General features: G+C 42.9%; 1 protein-coding gene across 3 annotated transcripts in view; it reads left to right on the forward strand.

Moving 5' to 3' along the window:
• LOC117749660 (partitioning defective 3 homolog) overlaps nucleotides 1-15,264 on the forward strand; it is a 309,108-nt gene that overhangs the window by 32,518 nt on the left and 261,326 nt on the right. For all 3 annotated transcript variants that reach the window (XM_034560341.1, XM_034560342.1, XM_034560343.1), the window contains exon 2: nucleotides 3,791-3,892. In XM_034560341.1, coding sequence (XP_034416232.1) covers nucleotides 3,791-3,892 — 102 coding nt within the window. The remainder of the gene's footprint in view (nucleotides 1-3,790; nucleotides 3,893-15,264) is intronic.

Here is a 15,264-nt window from a genome sequence, read left to right on the forward strand (position 1 = left end):
ACAATGCACTCTTTGCTGGAAGTATCGGCTCCTTCTGTTTCTCTTCAGTCCATTTCTACTGGCTTCTCCAGTACGTATGTTCCACCTTCGACGAAGCCCATGTCTGTTTAAATGTGATAGATTTCACTTTAAGTTGCTCCTTAACTACTAGACAAAACTCAGATTTTCCACGGTAGCAAGGGTATACTAGATATTCAACTTTATGTATATAGTTATTTTGACTACCAATTAATCAGTTCACATAGCAACTTTCAATATAATTCAAGGTTAAAAAACTGAAAGGTTTGCATGGGGGACCAACTGGGAAAGGAACAGCATGTTTTAAGTGGGAATACACCAGTAAAAGACATGTCCTCCTACACATTCTCAAAAGTAGCATGGGTCTTAAGGATTGGAGAGAAAGAATGAATGATACTAAAACATAGGCTAACAGGGGATTTGACCTTTAGGCTTTTTGTGAGCTGAATGGCTAACTTGACCAACTGTGTCTTATAGGAGGTCTTACTGATATACTTACAAGTTAAGGGGGAAAAAACAAACCCTGAGCTGTGTGTGTTTGCGTGGTATTTACTCCAAAACATTCAGAGATGACCCCCCCTCCCCCGAAAACACATAATCCAACCCAATCCCAGCTAGTGATGAATTCTCTGCTAATACTCTCATGATGAAGAAGTCTTGAACTGCTCAAAGCACCACAGACTTGGCTCCCTACACACATTTGAACCAAGTCAAATATAAACAGTCAGCGTCAAATGCTTTCCTTCCACCCAGAGTGCAATTCTGGGATTAAGTTATGTGGCTGAGCTCCCATCTGAGTCATATTTGTTCCTCATAATCCATCCGAGGAACAAGTCTGGGTGAGGACCATGCCAAAACGGACGTGGGGCGTGTCGACATTTGAAGATTTCTTTCCCCTGTTTAATACTGAGGGTCAGTTTGTGGTTTATGATGACTTCCAGAGAGGTTGACTTTTTTCCTCGGTCTTTCTTCCTCTAGATTGCCAGTCCTATGTTATATCTAGTGGTGGTATGGTGGTGTAGTTTTTGCATCATTCCTCTTGGGAACTAGATAATTCCCTCTTTGCATCCGATTCCGTGTCTTGTCTTTTGGGAGTGCCCCTGATGAACTTGACGTCTCTTCCCTCCTAATAACCTCAGAAGGAAGGAAAATACCACACAGTCATTCCCCTCATGATTTGGACCATTTTGCCTGGTGAACCGCATTGAAGTTCAGTACAACAGAGGCGTGCATGAAGGCATTTAACCACAGACCCGTTTGGGAGGAAAAGAGACAGAGGGAAGGAAAGAGAGTGAGGAGGTTCCTTGGTAACATGGTGAAGGAGAAAGGACAGTCACTGAGCTGAAGGGTTACCTCCTGTCTGATGGAGGGAGAACAGGCAGGAAGGAAGAGAACAATTATTTATTCTCAACTTTTCATCTCTGAGCATCAAACATCCAAACTTTCTTTCTTCTTCAACAATATTCACGCTACAAAGCTGCTTTACATATCCAGTAATTTCCTCCAAAGACTATGCTGCTCTATAAAGGCAAAACGCAGTAACTATGTTTGAGAAGTCAAGACTTGAAATCTGTTCCATCAAGTATATTATAGCATAGAAATTTATCATTTCTATAGAATGTAACTCCTTATAAACTAGTGGAGTGAGCTTAGCAGAGTGTCAATAACTGCCATATACGCTTTTGAAATAAATGTATTATATTAATTCTAACATGAATGTTAGTAGTCGACAGAGACCCAGCATAACCCATTTTATTTCTATAAGGATTAAAGACAATCAAAACAAAATGTCTGTTTTTAAGTGACCTATTTGAAAGCTTGCATGTTTTACTATTATGTGTATTTCCTGATGATTACCCAAAGGCGGAGTGCACTGTCTGTAGACATTAGGTGTATGACAATCATTTTTCAGCGTCAAATTTGCCAGCCATCCTGGAAACATCACACCATTATTTCCCAACTCCCCTGCCTCTGTCGTTAGTCCTCTCTGCGTTTGAAGGGCTGCACAGCATATTAATGAGACTTCACACGAACATGCGTATTGTTGTGAAAAGTATCGATATGTTCTGCACACAGTATGTAATTGTGTCTTTTAAGGATATATGGACATGTAGCCATAAAATAAGATAAGATAAAATAAGATAATCCTTTATTAGTCCCTCAGTGGGGAAATTACAGGATTACAGCAGCATTGCTCACAGTAATAAGTAAAACAAGTAGTATAATAACAGAATTAAGATAAAAGAGTAAAAAAACAAGAAGAATATTATATATAAAGACTGAGTAGAAATAGAATAAAGTGGATAAAGTGTATAAAATAAATTTAAAAATTAAAAAGTACTTAAACGTATTAGTATTGCACAACTGGGCTAAAGTGCTGTTCAGTGCGAAGTCCAAAGTGTTCAAGTGTTTGTGGCCTACTGGGAGCTCAGCTTGTTGTGTAGCCTGCCAGCAGCGGGGAGAAAGGACCTGCGGTACCTCTCCCCCAGACACCGGGGATGAATCAGCCGGTGGCTGAAGGAGCTGTGCAGCGCTGCCAGAGTGCCCTGCATGGGGTGGGAGGGGTGGTCCATCAGGGACGATAGCTTGGCCATCATCCTCCTGTCTCCCACCACCTCCACAGTATCCAGAGGACACCCCAGCACGCTGCTGGCCTTCCCCACCACCGTCCCCACCTTCCCCATACAGTTACACTTCTCAAACTATTGACCTGCGCCTCTATGTAGCACCCTACTTACTGGTCACTGTCTGATGCAGCATTAAAGCATAAACTAACAAAAACATTCAGCAGTTCATCATCATTTGAGAAGTTATTGGTGTTTCTCATCTTAAAAGTTCACATTGGATTGGTTTCACTGTGTACTGAGCAGGGTTGCAAAATTCCGGGAATATTAAAAGTTGGAAACTTTCCACGGGAATTAACGGGAATATACCGGAATTAATGGGAATTAACAGGAATAAAGTGAAAATGTTGGCGTAATTTAACTGTATTTACCTTGTCATAAGCAGACATGCATGCAAACATTTATAATACAACTTTAAAAAATGACATTTTAGACTTTTTTGACATTTTGTGAGTAGAACTTTATTCTTTCATCGAACAACAAAAACATGAACGTTGAATAAAAAAGGTGTTCCCTATGATCACCACCCCCCAACCCACATTTTTTCAGGCATAAGGCTGAAACGTTCAGACGCAACACTGATGATAAAGACGTTCAAAGACAACAGAACGTTTTATGTACTTAATCTGCCACACATGCTGTTCCTGAAGGTGTTACGTATGCATGAATGATATTCATATGCTAACGCAAGGAAGGGGGTGACAGATGTAAACTGCATCAAAGCGTTATCACCTCCTATGCAGTGAATGTTACTATAAGAAGGGATGGATGTGTCACCTCCTGTGGTGCCTGCATTATTCTCTCTTCTACTCCTGGACAAAGGCATGAGCCATATGCTTACTTTGCAGGCCATCCAGCGGGAGATTAAAATATGTCATAACTGTTATCACAATGTCAATCCATAAGCATGTCAGAACCCCTGTGTGCCAGCTGACCGGATCATTATATGAGCCACGTGGTGATTGGATCAGCTGTTTCCTAAGGAGACACAAGCTGCTAATTCCTTTGGCCTGGCAGTGCTAACATGTTGTATGGCTTCACTTACATAAGGCTTCAGATCCTGAGTCTTTGTGGTGCAAATAAAGCTAATCTCATTCCAGAGCTAATACTTTCTCTCTTTATTTCCTTTTTTTTCTCTTTTCTCCCAGGACCCCAGCTACTGGGTCCAGGTCCACAGGTTGGAACATGGAGATGGAGGCATTTTGGACCTGGATGACATGCTGTGCGATGTGGTGGACGACAAAGACAGGGTGAGTCAAAGTGTGTGTGTGGAACTGAGAGAAAAGGGGAGTATGTGTTTGCATATTTTATTCATTTGTTTATTTCCCCAAACCGTCATGACCCGTTTCACCCATTTCTTATTCACCCTTTTGTCCTTGTGCACAAATAGTTTGGTTGTGTGTGCACTCTTTGGCAGTACAACTGAGAGGTTCAACAACATGTGCTTATGATGTCTGCTTTTATGGTCTCATCATTACTAAAACACTACAGAACACTTAACTACTGTGCATCACCAGGTTCCCTGTTTGATCATTTACACCTTTGAAGCTTTTACACATGTTGAGGTGATGTGTATGTGTGTGAGGTTATGTGTATGACTATATTTATAAGGGTGTGTGGTATCTCCCCCCGAAGACCAACTGTAAATGATTACCCACAATCCCACTGCATCCTTCCCATGGGAACGGCGCTGACTACACCTGAGTCACCAGCTGTTTTAGCTTTTATGTTAGTGAGCAATAACCCCTCTTTATGTCTTTGTACGTGGGAGATGGTTTGAATGATTTTCAACCCGTTCACTTAGCTGATCCTGGTGCTGGTGTGGGGGACATGAATGATTTATCTGGGTTCCTCATTACTTCAAAGACATCTTAAAGCCAACAGGGCCATCACAACGTATTCCTCTAAATGGTGATGAAACGAGTGAGTTTCAAATGAAAGTGTTATCCTTTCTCAGGATATCAGATATGCAGGAGCCACCTTTATCCTGTGAAATCTGAAAATATGTACGTCTTACGAAGTGCGGAAGTTTCATGTCGAAAAATACGTTTCCCGCATTTGACATCTAAGGTTTTCAACTCCAGTGAGCTGTCAATTCTATGTTGGATACGCACGTGCTCTTTGGTTTTGTGTGTGCATCAGTAGGCGAATGAGAAACCATGTATGACGGAGTGGAAGAGTAGGTGTGCCTAACCTTATAATTAATATGTGGTCGGTGCCATGGTTACGCCTCAGTTGGGATTGGTGGCGGATGCAGCTGTTTTGCTCTTTTCTGCCCTTTCTCCTCTCCGCTCCTCCACCCATCTGCTGTGGTCCTTTACAGACAATACACAAAGCAAAAAAGAATTCCGTTGGCAGTTATACCGAATTAATCGAAGACTACTTGGCAAATATATATTCTCTCCTTTTCATTGTCTTCCATTTGTGCACTTGCTGAGAATAGCTGCTCCCCCTGGTGGCCGTGTGGGCTCCTTACATCCCACTGGTGACGGAATATTTCATCAGCAAAACTTTAGACTCACAATTAACAAGCACAATAACAGCTGCTTTTTTATTATTCTTATATATATATTTGTATGTGACTTTCATAGTGAGTCATGTTACTGCCCTGGAGTTTGCTCTGTACCCAGACAGACTGCAGTTGTTTCTGTAAATGACTCAGTACTACATGAGTACATAGCTCAGCTGGATGTTAGCCAGAGACAACTTACTTCACAACAGGGGAACAGCCCTATGTCTGTGTATGTGTGTGCACACACTGAGATCAAATCACGTGTGTGTGTGTGTGTGTGTGTGTGTGTGTGTGTGTGTGAGCGTTTGCTTCTTTGTGTGTTGGTATAGTTGTTAGTAGTAAATCCAGTCTGTCCAGTTCTTCCTATCAGCTACTGCCTCTGTCCCTGTTTTACTCTACATACAGGCAGGAACACAGTTAACTAGACCTTTTAGTTTAACCCATTCATGACAACGCTGCTCTTGTTATTATGGGTGGAGTACTTTCATGTTGTTCTGCTGCTTGATTGTTTTACTTTATTTATTCACTTATTTTGGTAGGTGTGTGAGAGCTTTGGGCCTGGTGGTTACACTTTCAACCAAAACTGTGAATGTTTAAATTGACATATAACTTAACATAAAAGAGAGAATCCATTTAGCCATAATAAGTTAAAGAGACCAGAAATATAGTAACTCATAATCACGCATCAGTCAGGTTTAATTGTGTATGTCTGCATAGTAAAGCTGAAGGTTTCTGTAGTGGTGTAACTGATGATCGGATAACTTTCATCTACCAATCCTTAAAAAGAACAGATGACCTTCACCTCTAACCTAAGCTGACATAGCGTGGTTGTTCACATTGCAGACATATTCCAACACAGCAGCTTCCTGCCTGCTGGGTGCCACATTTGTAAAGTCACAGAATCAACACGCTTGCAGCGTCAATGTCAGCTTTGCAGCTGCACAACAAGCACATGCCGTTTTCTTATTGTTTCTTATTGTTATTTCCTACAGATATCACCCTTCTCATGAACCAGTTAGGTTGGTCAGTAGTTAGTTTGATTGTATTTCAGATTAACCAACAGCTAAAATATTATTACAACTGTAATTATTACAACTTATGTAAATTCCATAAATTGCACTCCCTTCTAGTAGTAGATCAGACTGATACTCATAATCATATGTTCACTGACTGCTATTGTTTTTTTTGCATGTAAGAACATTAGCAAAGGGGAGTTAAGGTAGGAACTGCTGTCGTCACTCTGCAAGTTTCGGTGACTCTACTTGTTGAGAGCATTCAAGCCTTGTGTGTGTGTGTGGGCATGTGTGCGTGTGTGTGTGTGTGTGTGTGTGTGTGTGTGCGCGTGTGTGTGTGTGTCTGTCTTGTTCAGGATCAGCCATCAGATTATCATGCTGTGATTTGTATGCAGTCATTGTGCAGCATGCTGCAGCCTGTCTGCCTCGGCTCAATAGATCTTCACACCGATGATCTAACTTCCACTTGCACGAGAGTTCAAGAGTGTGTTTACACAGTTGGTTAGTTTTAGTTTTGGTTTTGTGTTGCGTAAATGTGCCCCTTGCTGTTTCAAGTTTGGTTTGAGAGTGAAGTTGAGCTCTCTCACTCCATTTCTTTAGATCATCCTAATGGAATGATGAGGTTTGTTGGTGACATAATTGGTCCTCTGAGCTGACTGGAAAGCTTGATTTAGACAGAAAGCACAAACACAGGACCTTTTGAATTGTTATGTCATGGTGTCTTCACACTACCATTACTATATTTGTAACCAGTGATGCATGAAGTGTTTGAGTAATTGTCTAGACTTTGAAGGCTTCCTTGCTGTTTAATGAAAGTTGCTTCTACTGCCACCATCTGGACAGAAGTGTGAAGTAGTTGTTATGCAGAAGAGAAGCACTTCTTTCTTTCTTTTTAATCAAGGCCAGTTGATTATAAAAATAAACAGATTTGCTTGACTATTTCAATGTCGATCTGTAGGGAGTATTCTGTAACCAGTTATGAGAGCCACAGTGCTTTCTATTCTGTAAAAACACTTTATATTATATCTTATATAATCGGTTGGTGCATTGCTGATAGTGGCAACAACTCTTCAGTGTTTAATATTACACAGCACCATAAACCACAAGCTACAAGAGAAGATACCCATAGCACCAAGTACAACGACGATATAAACTATGGGATGTGACTGTGCTTTGAAATAAGCTTTACAGAATAAGTACACTCAGAATTTCAAGGCTCAGACCAGGATCCCAAATGAAATAGTTGAACCTCAATGTGTATTTTTTTCAGCCACGTGAATCAAATCCCCAGACATCTACAACTGTTTGCCAGAGGAAAGGAGAGACTGTGTTCTCATGTGTGTTGTTTTAAGGACAGCTTTAGAGAAACTGCTGATCATTTCAAACAAGACTATCAGCAGGAGCGAATGAGCCCCTGGCCAAATGACACAAGCTCATACGGTCAGTCAAGAGTGTCGAGGAAGGAGCTGCAAACTTTCATCTAGCTCAAGAGCCTTAGGTTAGACTTTTGAAAATTCATTCAGTGTGAACAAACTACCTCTGATAGCTTTGAAATGGCTGGAAATGGCTGTGATAAAGACACTTCATCCATTCACCAGATGGCAATGTGGCAATTAAAATGACTCCTGGTTAGAAGATGGCCTTAGGTAAGAAATCCACAATATGGGTCTGCTGAAATGAGTTCATAAAGAAATGAAATGGGTGTGAAATGGCTAATTGGATCAAATTAGATTCAACTTTAATGGTCGTTACAGACAAATTGGGCTATTGCATTACCATTTAAAATGGTACATAAAACTTCAAAACTGTTGTTGTCGCGCAGGACAAACTCACTGTAATTAAGTCCTCCTGAGTGTGGTGTGAGATTTTGAGTTTCAGACTAATCCGTTAACAAGTGGAAGTAATGTATGTGTTAATGCACCCAGTTCAGAGAAGAGAATATGCACAGCATGCAAACCTGCATATTCACTGGAGTCAAATGTGATATTTTTGATCAAGGGAAATTTAAAAGCTAGTGTAACACGTAAACCTTAAATTAGACTGAGCGTGTCTGCTCGTGATGTCATCATAGCCTATCGTGATGAGGAATAAGGTGTATTTTTCAACAGATGTGACAGTAATACACAATGTTCAATGTAAGTAGTCTCATGTGTTGTGGTTGTTGCTGCCCACCATTCCTCTTTATAAACTGCACTGTTTTGCCCACCTCCCCCTTCTCTTCAAACATCATGAACCCTTTACACTTGACCGAGCCTCATCCAACTTGTCAGCTTGCTTAGTGTGCAAGGTGCCATCCAGATGTTTCGTCCTGAGCTTGATAACGAACGAGTGAAGGTGATTTGAGGAGCGGGTCCCTCGGCGTTCGTAGTCTGGATCTCCCTGTTAACAGAGGTGAGAGGAAGCAAGCCTCTCCTGTGGGTTCAATGAGTGCAAGGGGCGAGGGCTGAATCCTCTGGAGCGATTAACAGAAAAAGCTTGTTAAAGCAGAAGTGCCCGAAACAACGGTTCAGTTTAGCGTGTTTTAGCGTGGTGCAGAGGCATGGAACGGCAGCTTGACGTTGCAGTGACACTTGTGGACCACAGAGAGGCACTCAAGCCCAGGTTAGAGCGATCTGCAGTGCTGTCTGTGCACCGTCTGCAGCACAGAATGTTTTGTTTTTGGGATTGATGCCAACCTCTGAATAACAGACATGGTTTTCTAAACAGGAAAACATAAATGCCAGAAACCCGTAGGAAGTAAAGAAAGGAAAAGAGGAAATCTATTTGAACTAAACTCTCCATATCTGACTGTGTCCTCTATTTGCACTAATGCGGCCTGTTCATAATGACTACCACATCCATGGCTCCTGTGGTTTAGCTCCTTGGACAACTGGCATTTTCTTGGCCCCCGAAGTTGGCATTGCCATGGCAACGGCGGTCGGGTGCCAATTGGGCACCTGTGCTGGGTCGAGATCAAGCCGTGAGTGAAATTAGCCAAGGCTAAAGCAGGGTCCCAGCAGCTGCCCCCTGGTACCAGAACACTGCCGGGGGAAATCAAAGACTAATTACTCTGTTTGTCTGTGCTGTGTGTGTGTGTGTGTGTGTGTGTGTAGGTGTGTGTATGTGTGTGTGTTTGTGTTTATATGTGTTTGGGAGTGCATGTCGCCTCTTTTGGCTCATATTGAAGGCTATTGTGTCTGGTAGGCTGTCTCATCTCTCAGACAGTGTAATGCATTCACCTCACGCATTGTGTACTCAGTATTTATTCCATATTTGTTGTGCATCTTACCAATTTAGTGCGATTCATTGTCTAGTGCAGTGGCTCGGCAGAGCCCCATTTGATTCATGCAGTTGTATGATAAAGGTTTAGGTGGAAGAGGAGAGAGCCAGAGAGAGAAAACCCATCAAACCAAACATACGTCTTCTGATTGTGCTTATGTAAAGACTTTTAATTTAATACCACCGTTTGGTGCTTAGTTGACAGACTAGCCTGTGCAACAATGTTATGTATCTATTCAATACTACCTGTAGAACCATCACCAGAAATACACAGGTTACACTGTGTCCTAAATGTGCTATAACCCAGATGTTGCCCTGTGTTTGATTGTTCTCAGGTAATTACCGTCCGTGACAGCGTGTGGCTGCTGTTATGTAACCTTGTGATTTTGTGTGCATGTTTGTGTGTGTGTGTGTGTGTGTGTGTGTGTGTGTGTCATCAAGGCATCATGTGGTCCTGGGGAAACCTACTGTAATGTGAAAAGTGGTTTTGAGTACTTTGCCACGTGTTTATACGACAGTCTGTCTTTGTAAGATTATGTCACATAATTTGACAGGTGTGTAGTTGAGATCAAAATGAAGGCCAAGTTTGGAGGTAGGTGTGGTCCAAGCAAGATGACCTCTCGTTAAACGTTTCTTCTGGTGGCATATTAAATCTGCCAACAATATTTGTGAGTAGCTGCTTCCATATCTGTAAGTATGGCTATCAATGGACGTGTATAATTTGACACACAAATCTGTCAGGATGTAACACATTCAATGGAATGTGGTATAGTTGTCTATGCAAAGTCTAAAGCCAACCCCTAACCCTCAGGAAGAACACTGCATGATCTGTAGGTGAATACACACTCACACAGGCATGTATGAAGGTGTGGCACTTTCTTTAGCTTCCTGTCAGCCACCAGCACCTGTTTCTGTTCACAAAGAAATCCATTTAGACTGACACACAGGCAAACATATGGTTATGCACTTGAACACACGCACACACGCACGCACACACACACACACACACACACACACGCGCACACGTTTGAACTTCTGCTGGCCAGAAAGTGTAAATGGCGGCGTGGCGACAATAGAAATAAACACTCAGACAAAAGTACATCACATCTGTATGTTCACACATGTGAACATACAACACACACTTGGACAAAGACACAAAGGACAAAGACACAAAGGTGCACACATCCGTACACTCCCCTGTAGTGAGCTGTAATTAGCCTCGGACCAGAGACCCAGTGCGGTAGCGGGATTTATCCTCACGTCCGCTGTTCTGCTCAGAGGCTCGTGGGCGGAAGCAAGCAGTTTTTCCATTTCATTTTCCTCTGGGGCTTTGGATTTATTGTCTGTTGTTGCTTGTTTATTAGGTTCTTAGCTTTTGAACTTCACTTACTCAGCGAAGATTTGTCGAGCACTGTTGTTCTTTTTCAGCAACTCTCTCTTTCCCACTTATGCAGTTATAATCCCTCACATGGGGAGATGCCTCTGTCCTGTTTCCATTGGACGCTGAACCACAGACCTTTAGTGTGGGCAACTCTAGAGTCTTTTTGAGTGCAGGGTAGTTTAAGAAAAATATTTGTAACAACAAATATACATGAAATGGCTATATATATATATATATATATATATATATATATATATATATATATATATATACTGTATGTGCATAATGTTTTCAATTAAGCAATGCCATGGAACCTGGAAAATAATTTGTTAACGGAAGTATCACAGCACAGGTAGTTCTATGAAGTGAGGTATATTGCATAAAAGGATCTACAATATCTTATAATATTGTGTACGTCTTAATGGAAATGTACCTCTCATAAGACCAATGTAATGAATGTGTACCATAGTGTGATCCTCACACACACGGCAACATGAGCACGTGCCAATATTTTGAACAAATTGAAGATGAGCACAAATGCACGATCCTCTGATTGTAGGACGACCCTGCTCACCACTGAGCCACAGTCGCACAGATCACCTCATGAACCTGGAGCATCACAAGAGCATGACAGCCTGCTGAACCCGCTCATACGGACCTGCTGAGCCACCAGCATGGATGACATCGGTCCATCCTTGTTGACAGAACTACTGCCTCAGCTGTGTAGCATATGCAGTATGACATACACAACCCCTGTGCCTGGGGTAACAATGATATTACTCCATATTGCAGAGCAGCAGGCTCCTTTATCTTCTGCTGGAGTTTTCTGTAAAACGGGTGAAATCAGGTCATGTCAGCAAGCCTGTCTTTCAGCTCCGAGGCAACCCAGCTAGTCACGTAGGTGTCTCTGATTTCTCACCCATGACAGCTCCCTCACAGGAAGAGATTGCAGCCGTTGCGCCAAATTGTTCCTGACATGGCGTCGACTCGCCTGAATACTGTCTGGAAATGCCGGGGCTATAACCAGAGCTGTGGATAGGCAGTGCCTGAAACCAGAAGAAAAAAGCGGAGGGACACTAACACACGCGGAGGGACACTTAACACCACACACACAATGAAATGCACACATTTACACACCTCTGTAGGAAAGAAATCATGCACGCACGCACACACACACACACACGCACGCACGCACACACACACGCACACACGCACACACACACACACACACACACAGCCTACACTACCATCCTAGTTTTGTGCACGTGTGTGTGTGTGTCATGCAGGACGACGTTTGTTCCGGTTGACAGCTGTCAGGGCTGCTTTGGTTCCAATGTCTGGATACTTTGCCATACTAGCCTATTATCTGCAGCTGGGAAGTCCTGTGGAGGGGCCCGGGATTGCCCCAGGGAGCCGATTTGGGTCAGCCGCCATGAGACGGTCCCTAAACTGAGTTGACAGATACAGGCCCCCCGACCGGGATCCTGTCGCCCTTCCAAAGACCCCCTTAGGGGTGTACCTAAGAGCACTAAGATAACAAAGGACTCGTTTTCCTCTATTATCCTTATGTAGTGAGCGCTGCACCCACAAGGCCCACTGGCATCAGACAGAGATCTAGGTGAAGAGACATTGTCCTGGTTTCCACTTGTTGCTCTTTATCCTTATTGTCTCACTCTTTGGCTGCAGCGAGTTTCAAAGAAACCACATTTGAGTTTTTTTCCACCTCGCCTCATGGGGGCAACAGTGCATTATCCACGCAACTCTCCAGTACGATCGTCCGCTGGGAAATTACTTATACAAAGTCACAGCCAGTTCAACAGAAGCTGCTATCTGAAACAGGAAACTTCAATCTACCATCAATTGCTTATTATTTTGAATATAGACCTATTTCTCTCTCAGCCCACTGCCTATCAGCTCCTTGTTAAACCAAGCGAAAGTCTCCTCTGCATGACAAGTATCCCTCTGTAGCTTTTGTCTCAAGAGTCTCCAGACCATGAGCGGCTGTTTTCAACACTTGACTACTTCTCTCGGAATCATATATAATTACCCTCACAGATCCAAAGTCACCCCAAGGTTAGGTCTGAAAATTGGCTCTCAAATAGACTTTTGAAGGCAAAGGTCTGTTTTAGACTGGGTTGGTTTATTACACGCAAGTTTCATTTTAACTTCGGGGTGGATGCATATTAAGCAGGGGAGTTAGTATTTTTTCGAGCGTCAAACCCTTAATTTCCTGCAATCTGATGATTTTTTTATGCATCAATTTAAAGGAGCTTTTTTTTAAAATTCTGAACATTGATATATCAGCAAAAAGCTATTGTCTTTTTGAAGATATAGTGGAGCAGAGAATGTGTGTGTTGTCCTCTGAGCTTCTGTGCTGTAACGGAAGCGTCACAGAGGTGTAGCGCCCACCCTCCAGTTCCCCTCCAGGTACTGTCTGTTAGCGCAGGGAGCACCGTTAGCTATGAGCTGCTGTCTCGCTGTTGACATATTGAAGGCTGTTGAGAGGAATGCTCCCGATCTCGGATCTCGCACGTGTCTTTATTTATGTAAAAGGGAACCCAACATTCAGGCGCCAGGTGACAATTTAAAGATATAAATGGCCTAATGGCACATAATGCAGTCGACCAGTCGTGTTCTAGTGGTGCTTCAAAGTAAACGTTCATGTCATGTGACAGTAATGCACAATGCTCAATGTAAGCTGTCTCTCCTGTCGGATGTGTTGTGGTTGTTGCTGCCCAGCCATTCCGCAATGTGCGAGTGGAGAGCGGGCATTGCCTCACACTAAGCTCAGCCTGGCGTTAGCGGCTGGCGCTGTACTGAGCTGAAGTTGACACTGGCACAGGGAGGGATGGAGGTGGGGCCAGGGCCGGGAAGCTAAGCCCAGCTTGGAGAGCTCTAGATTGGCATATTGTAGCAGACAGAGAGGGCTGAGTCCTCCGTAACACCACGGCGGTGTGCGCTCATTGACTCTCTTCTCGTGAGAAAAAGCCAAAGACCTTTTCAGATTATGCCCTGCTTTGCTAAAATACTGGAGGCTTACAGACATGCTGAAGGGCTGCATGCTTTCCCCATGCACAACTTTGATGGTCGGGCCAGGATTTTCCTTATTGTTTAAAATAGAACACAATTGACAGTTCAAGCTTTTCTTAAATTTGTGGCATTTTTCAAAACTCTATACAAAAAAGCTTGTTATATACAGTATATAGTATTTTTTTCCCTGGTAGGATGAAATTGTTTTCACATACAGTTCCTCCCCTCACCATTATTGAATTGAATGTCTTTATTATGCAAAATGACTCTGCCTCCATGTTTTCGTCCTCCGCCTGTCTTCTGCACTAAAGGGGAAGAATACTAAAAGCTGTGTGTATTGCAGAGGGTATCTGAAGGTCAGTGGGCCAGTTTGAGAGAATGTGTGTCTTTGTGTTCAGCCATGGTTCTATCCAGAAGGGATTTTTAGCTAAAATTGTCATAAGACCCCTCCACCACTTCCTTTTTGTTAGAAAATAAAAGAATCTCATTCACCACATGCAGTGAGTGTGTATGTGCGTGTACAGTATGTGTACATGGAGAATCTTGAGAGTCCCTGCATGAATGCCTTATGTCTCCGCTACAACAGATGTGCCACAGCCTAGGGCCCCTCGGTTGCAGCTCGTTATGGGAATATGTGTGTGTCTGTGTGTGTGTGTCTGTGTGTGTGTGTCTGTGTGTGTGTTTGTGTGTGTGTGTGTATTTGCGCGCATGCGGGAAGACTGCGCGCTATTCCCATTCGGAAGTCAGCGGGGAGTTTGTCTATAAAAGGCACGAATAATAGGCTCCCATTTATCTTTGAAGACACTCATCCATCTCATGCGTACACACACACACACACACACACACACACACACACACCTGATGGTTTGAGATATTATTGCTCCGTCGTGCCAGAAGCCCTGTCCTGTATACATGCATTAGTGTAAATGTCTGTCTCTACACAGAAGGAAGAAGAGGCATGTGAGCTGCTGTAGTAACTCTTTCTGTCTTTCTTGTTTGAAGACCATTACACTGTAACAGCCCTGATTCACTCACTGACGCGGTGTGTGGCCTCACCTACCGATGACACGCCCAAGGGACACACCAACAACCCTCTCTACGGTCATTAGAAAAGTCAGAGTTTTGTTTAGTGCCCGTACAATGTCCTGAATGTCTAAAGTGCAGCTTATATGGCTCCCTTAAGAGTCTAAAAGGACCAGTTTGTGGGATTAAGATAGGTGGGTTGAAGATCTGTGTGTCTTTAAAAAATTGCCTTCCCCATATCATGCAGCCAGGAACAACCACTGGCAGGGTTTGTGCAGAGATACACGACTTGAAACATGATGACTGTACTTCAGAAGGAAAATATTGTTCCCCTCTTGGATTTATAGTAGCTATAAACTGTGCAAGCTTTCTGAGATGATATCTTGGTACCAACACCAATGTAAT

Source organism: Cyclopterus lumpus, chromosome 20 (genome assembly GCF_009769545.1).
Source record: "Cyclopterus lumpus isolate fCycLum1 chromosome 20, fCycLum1.pri, whole genome shotgun sequence".
Classification (NCBI taxonomy): Eukaryota; Metazoa; Chordata; class Actinopteri; order Perciformes; family Cyclopteridae; genus Cyclopterus; species Cyclopterus lumpus.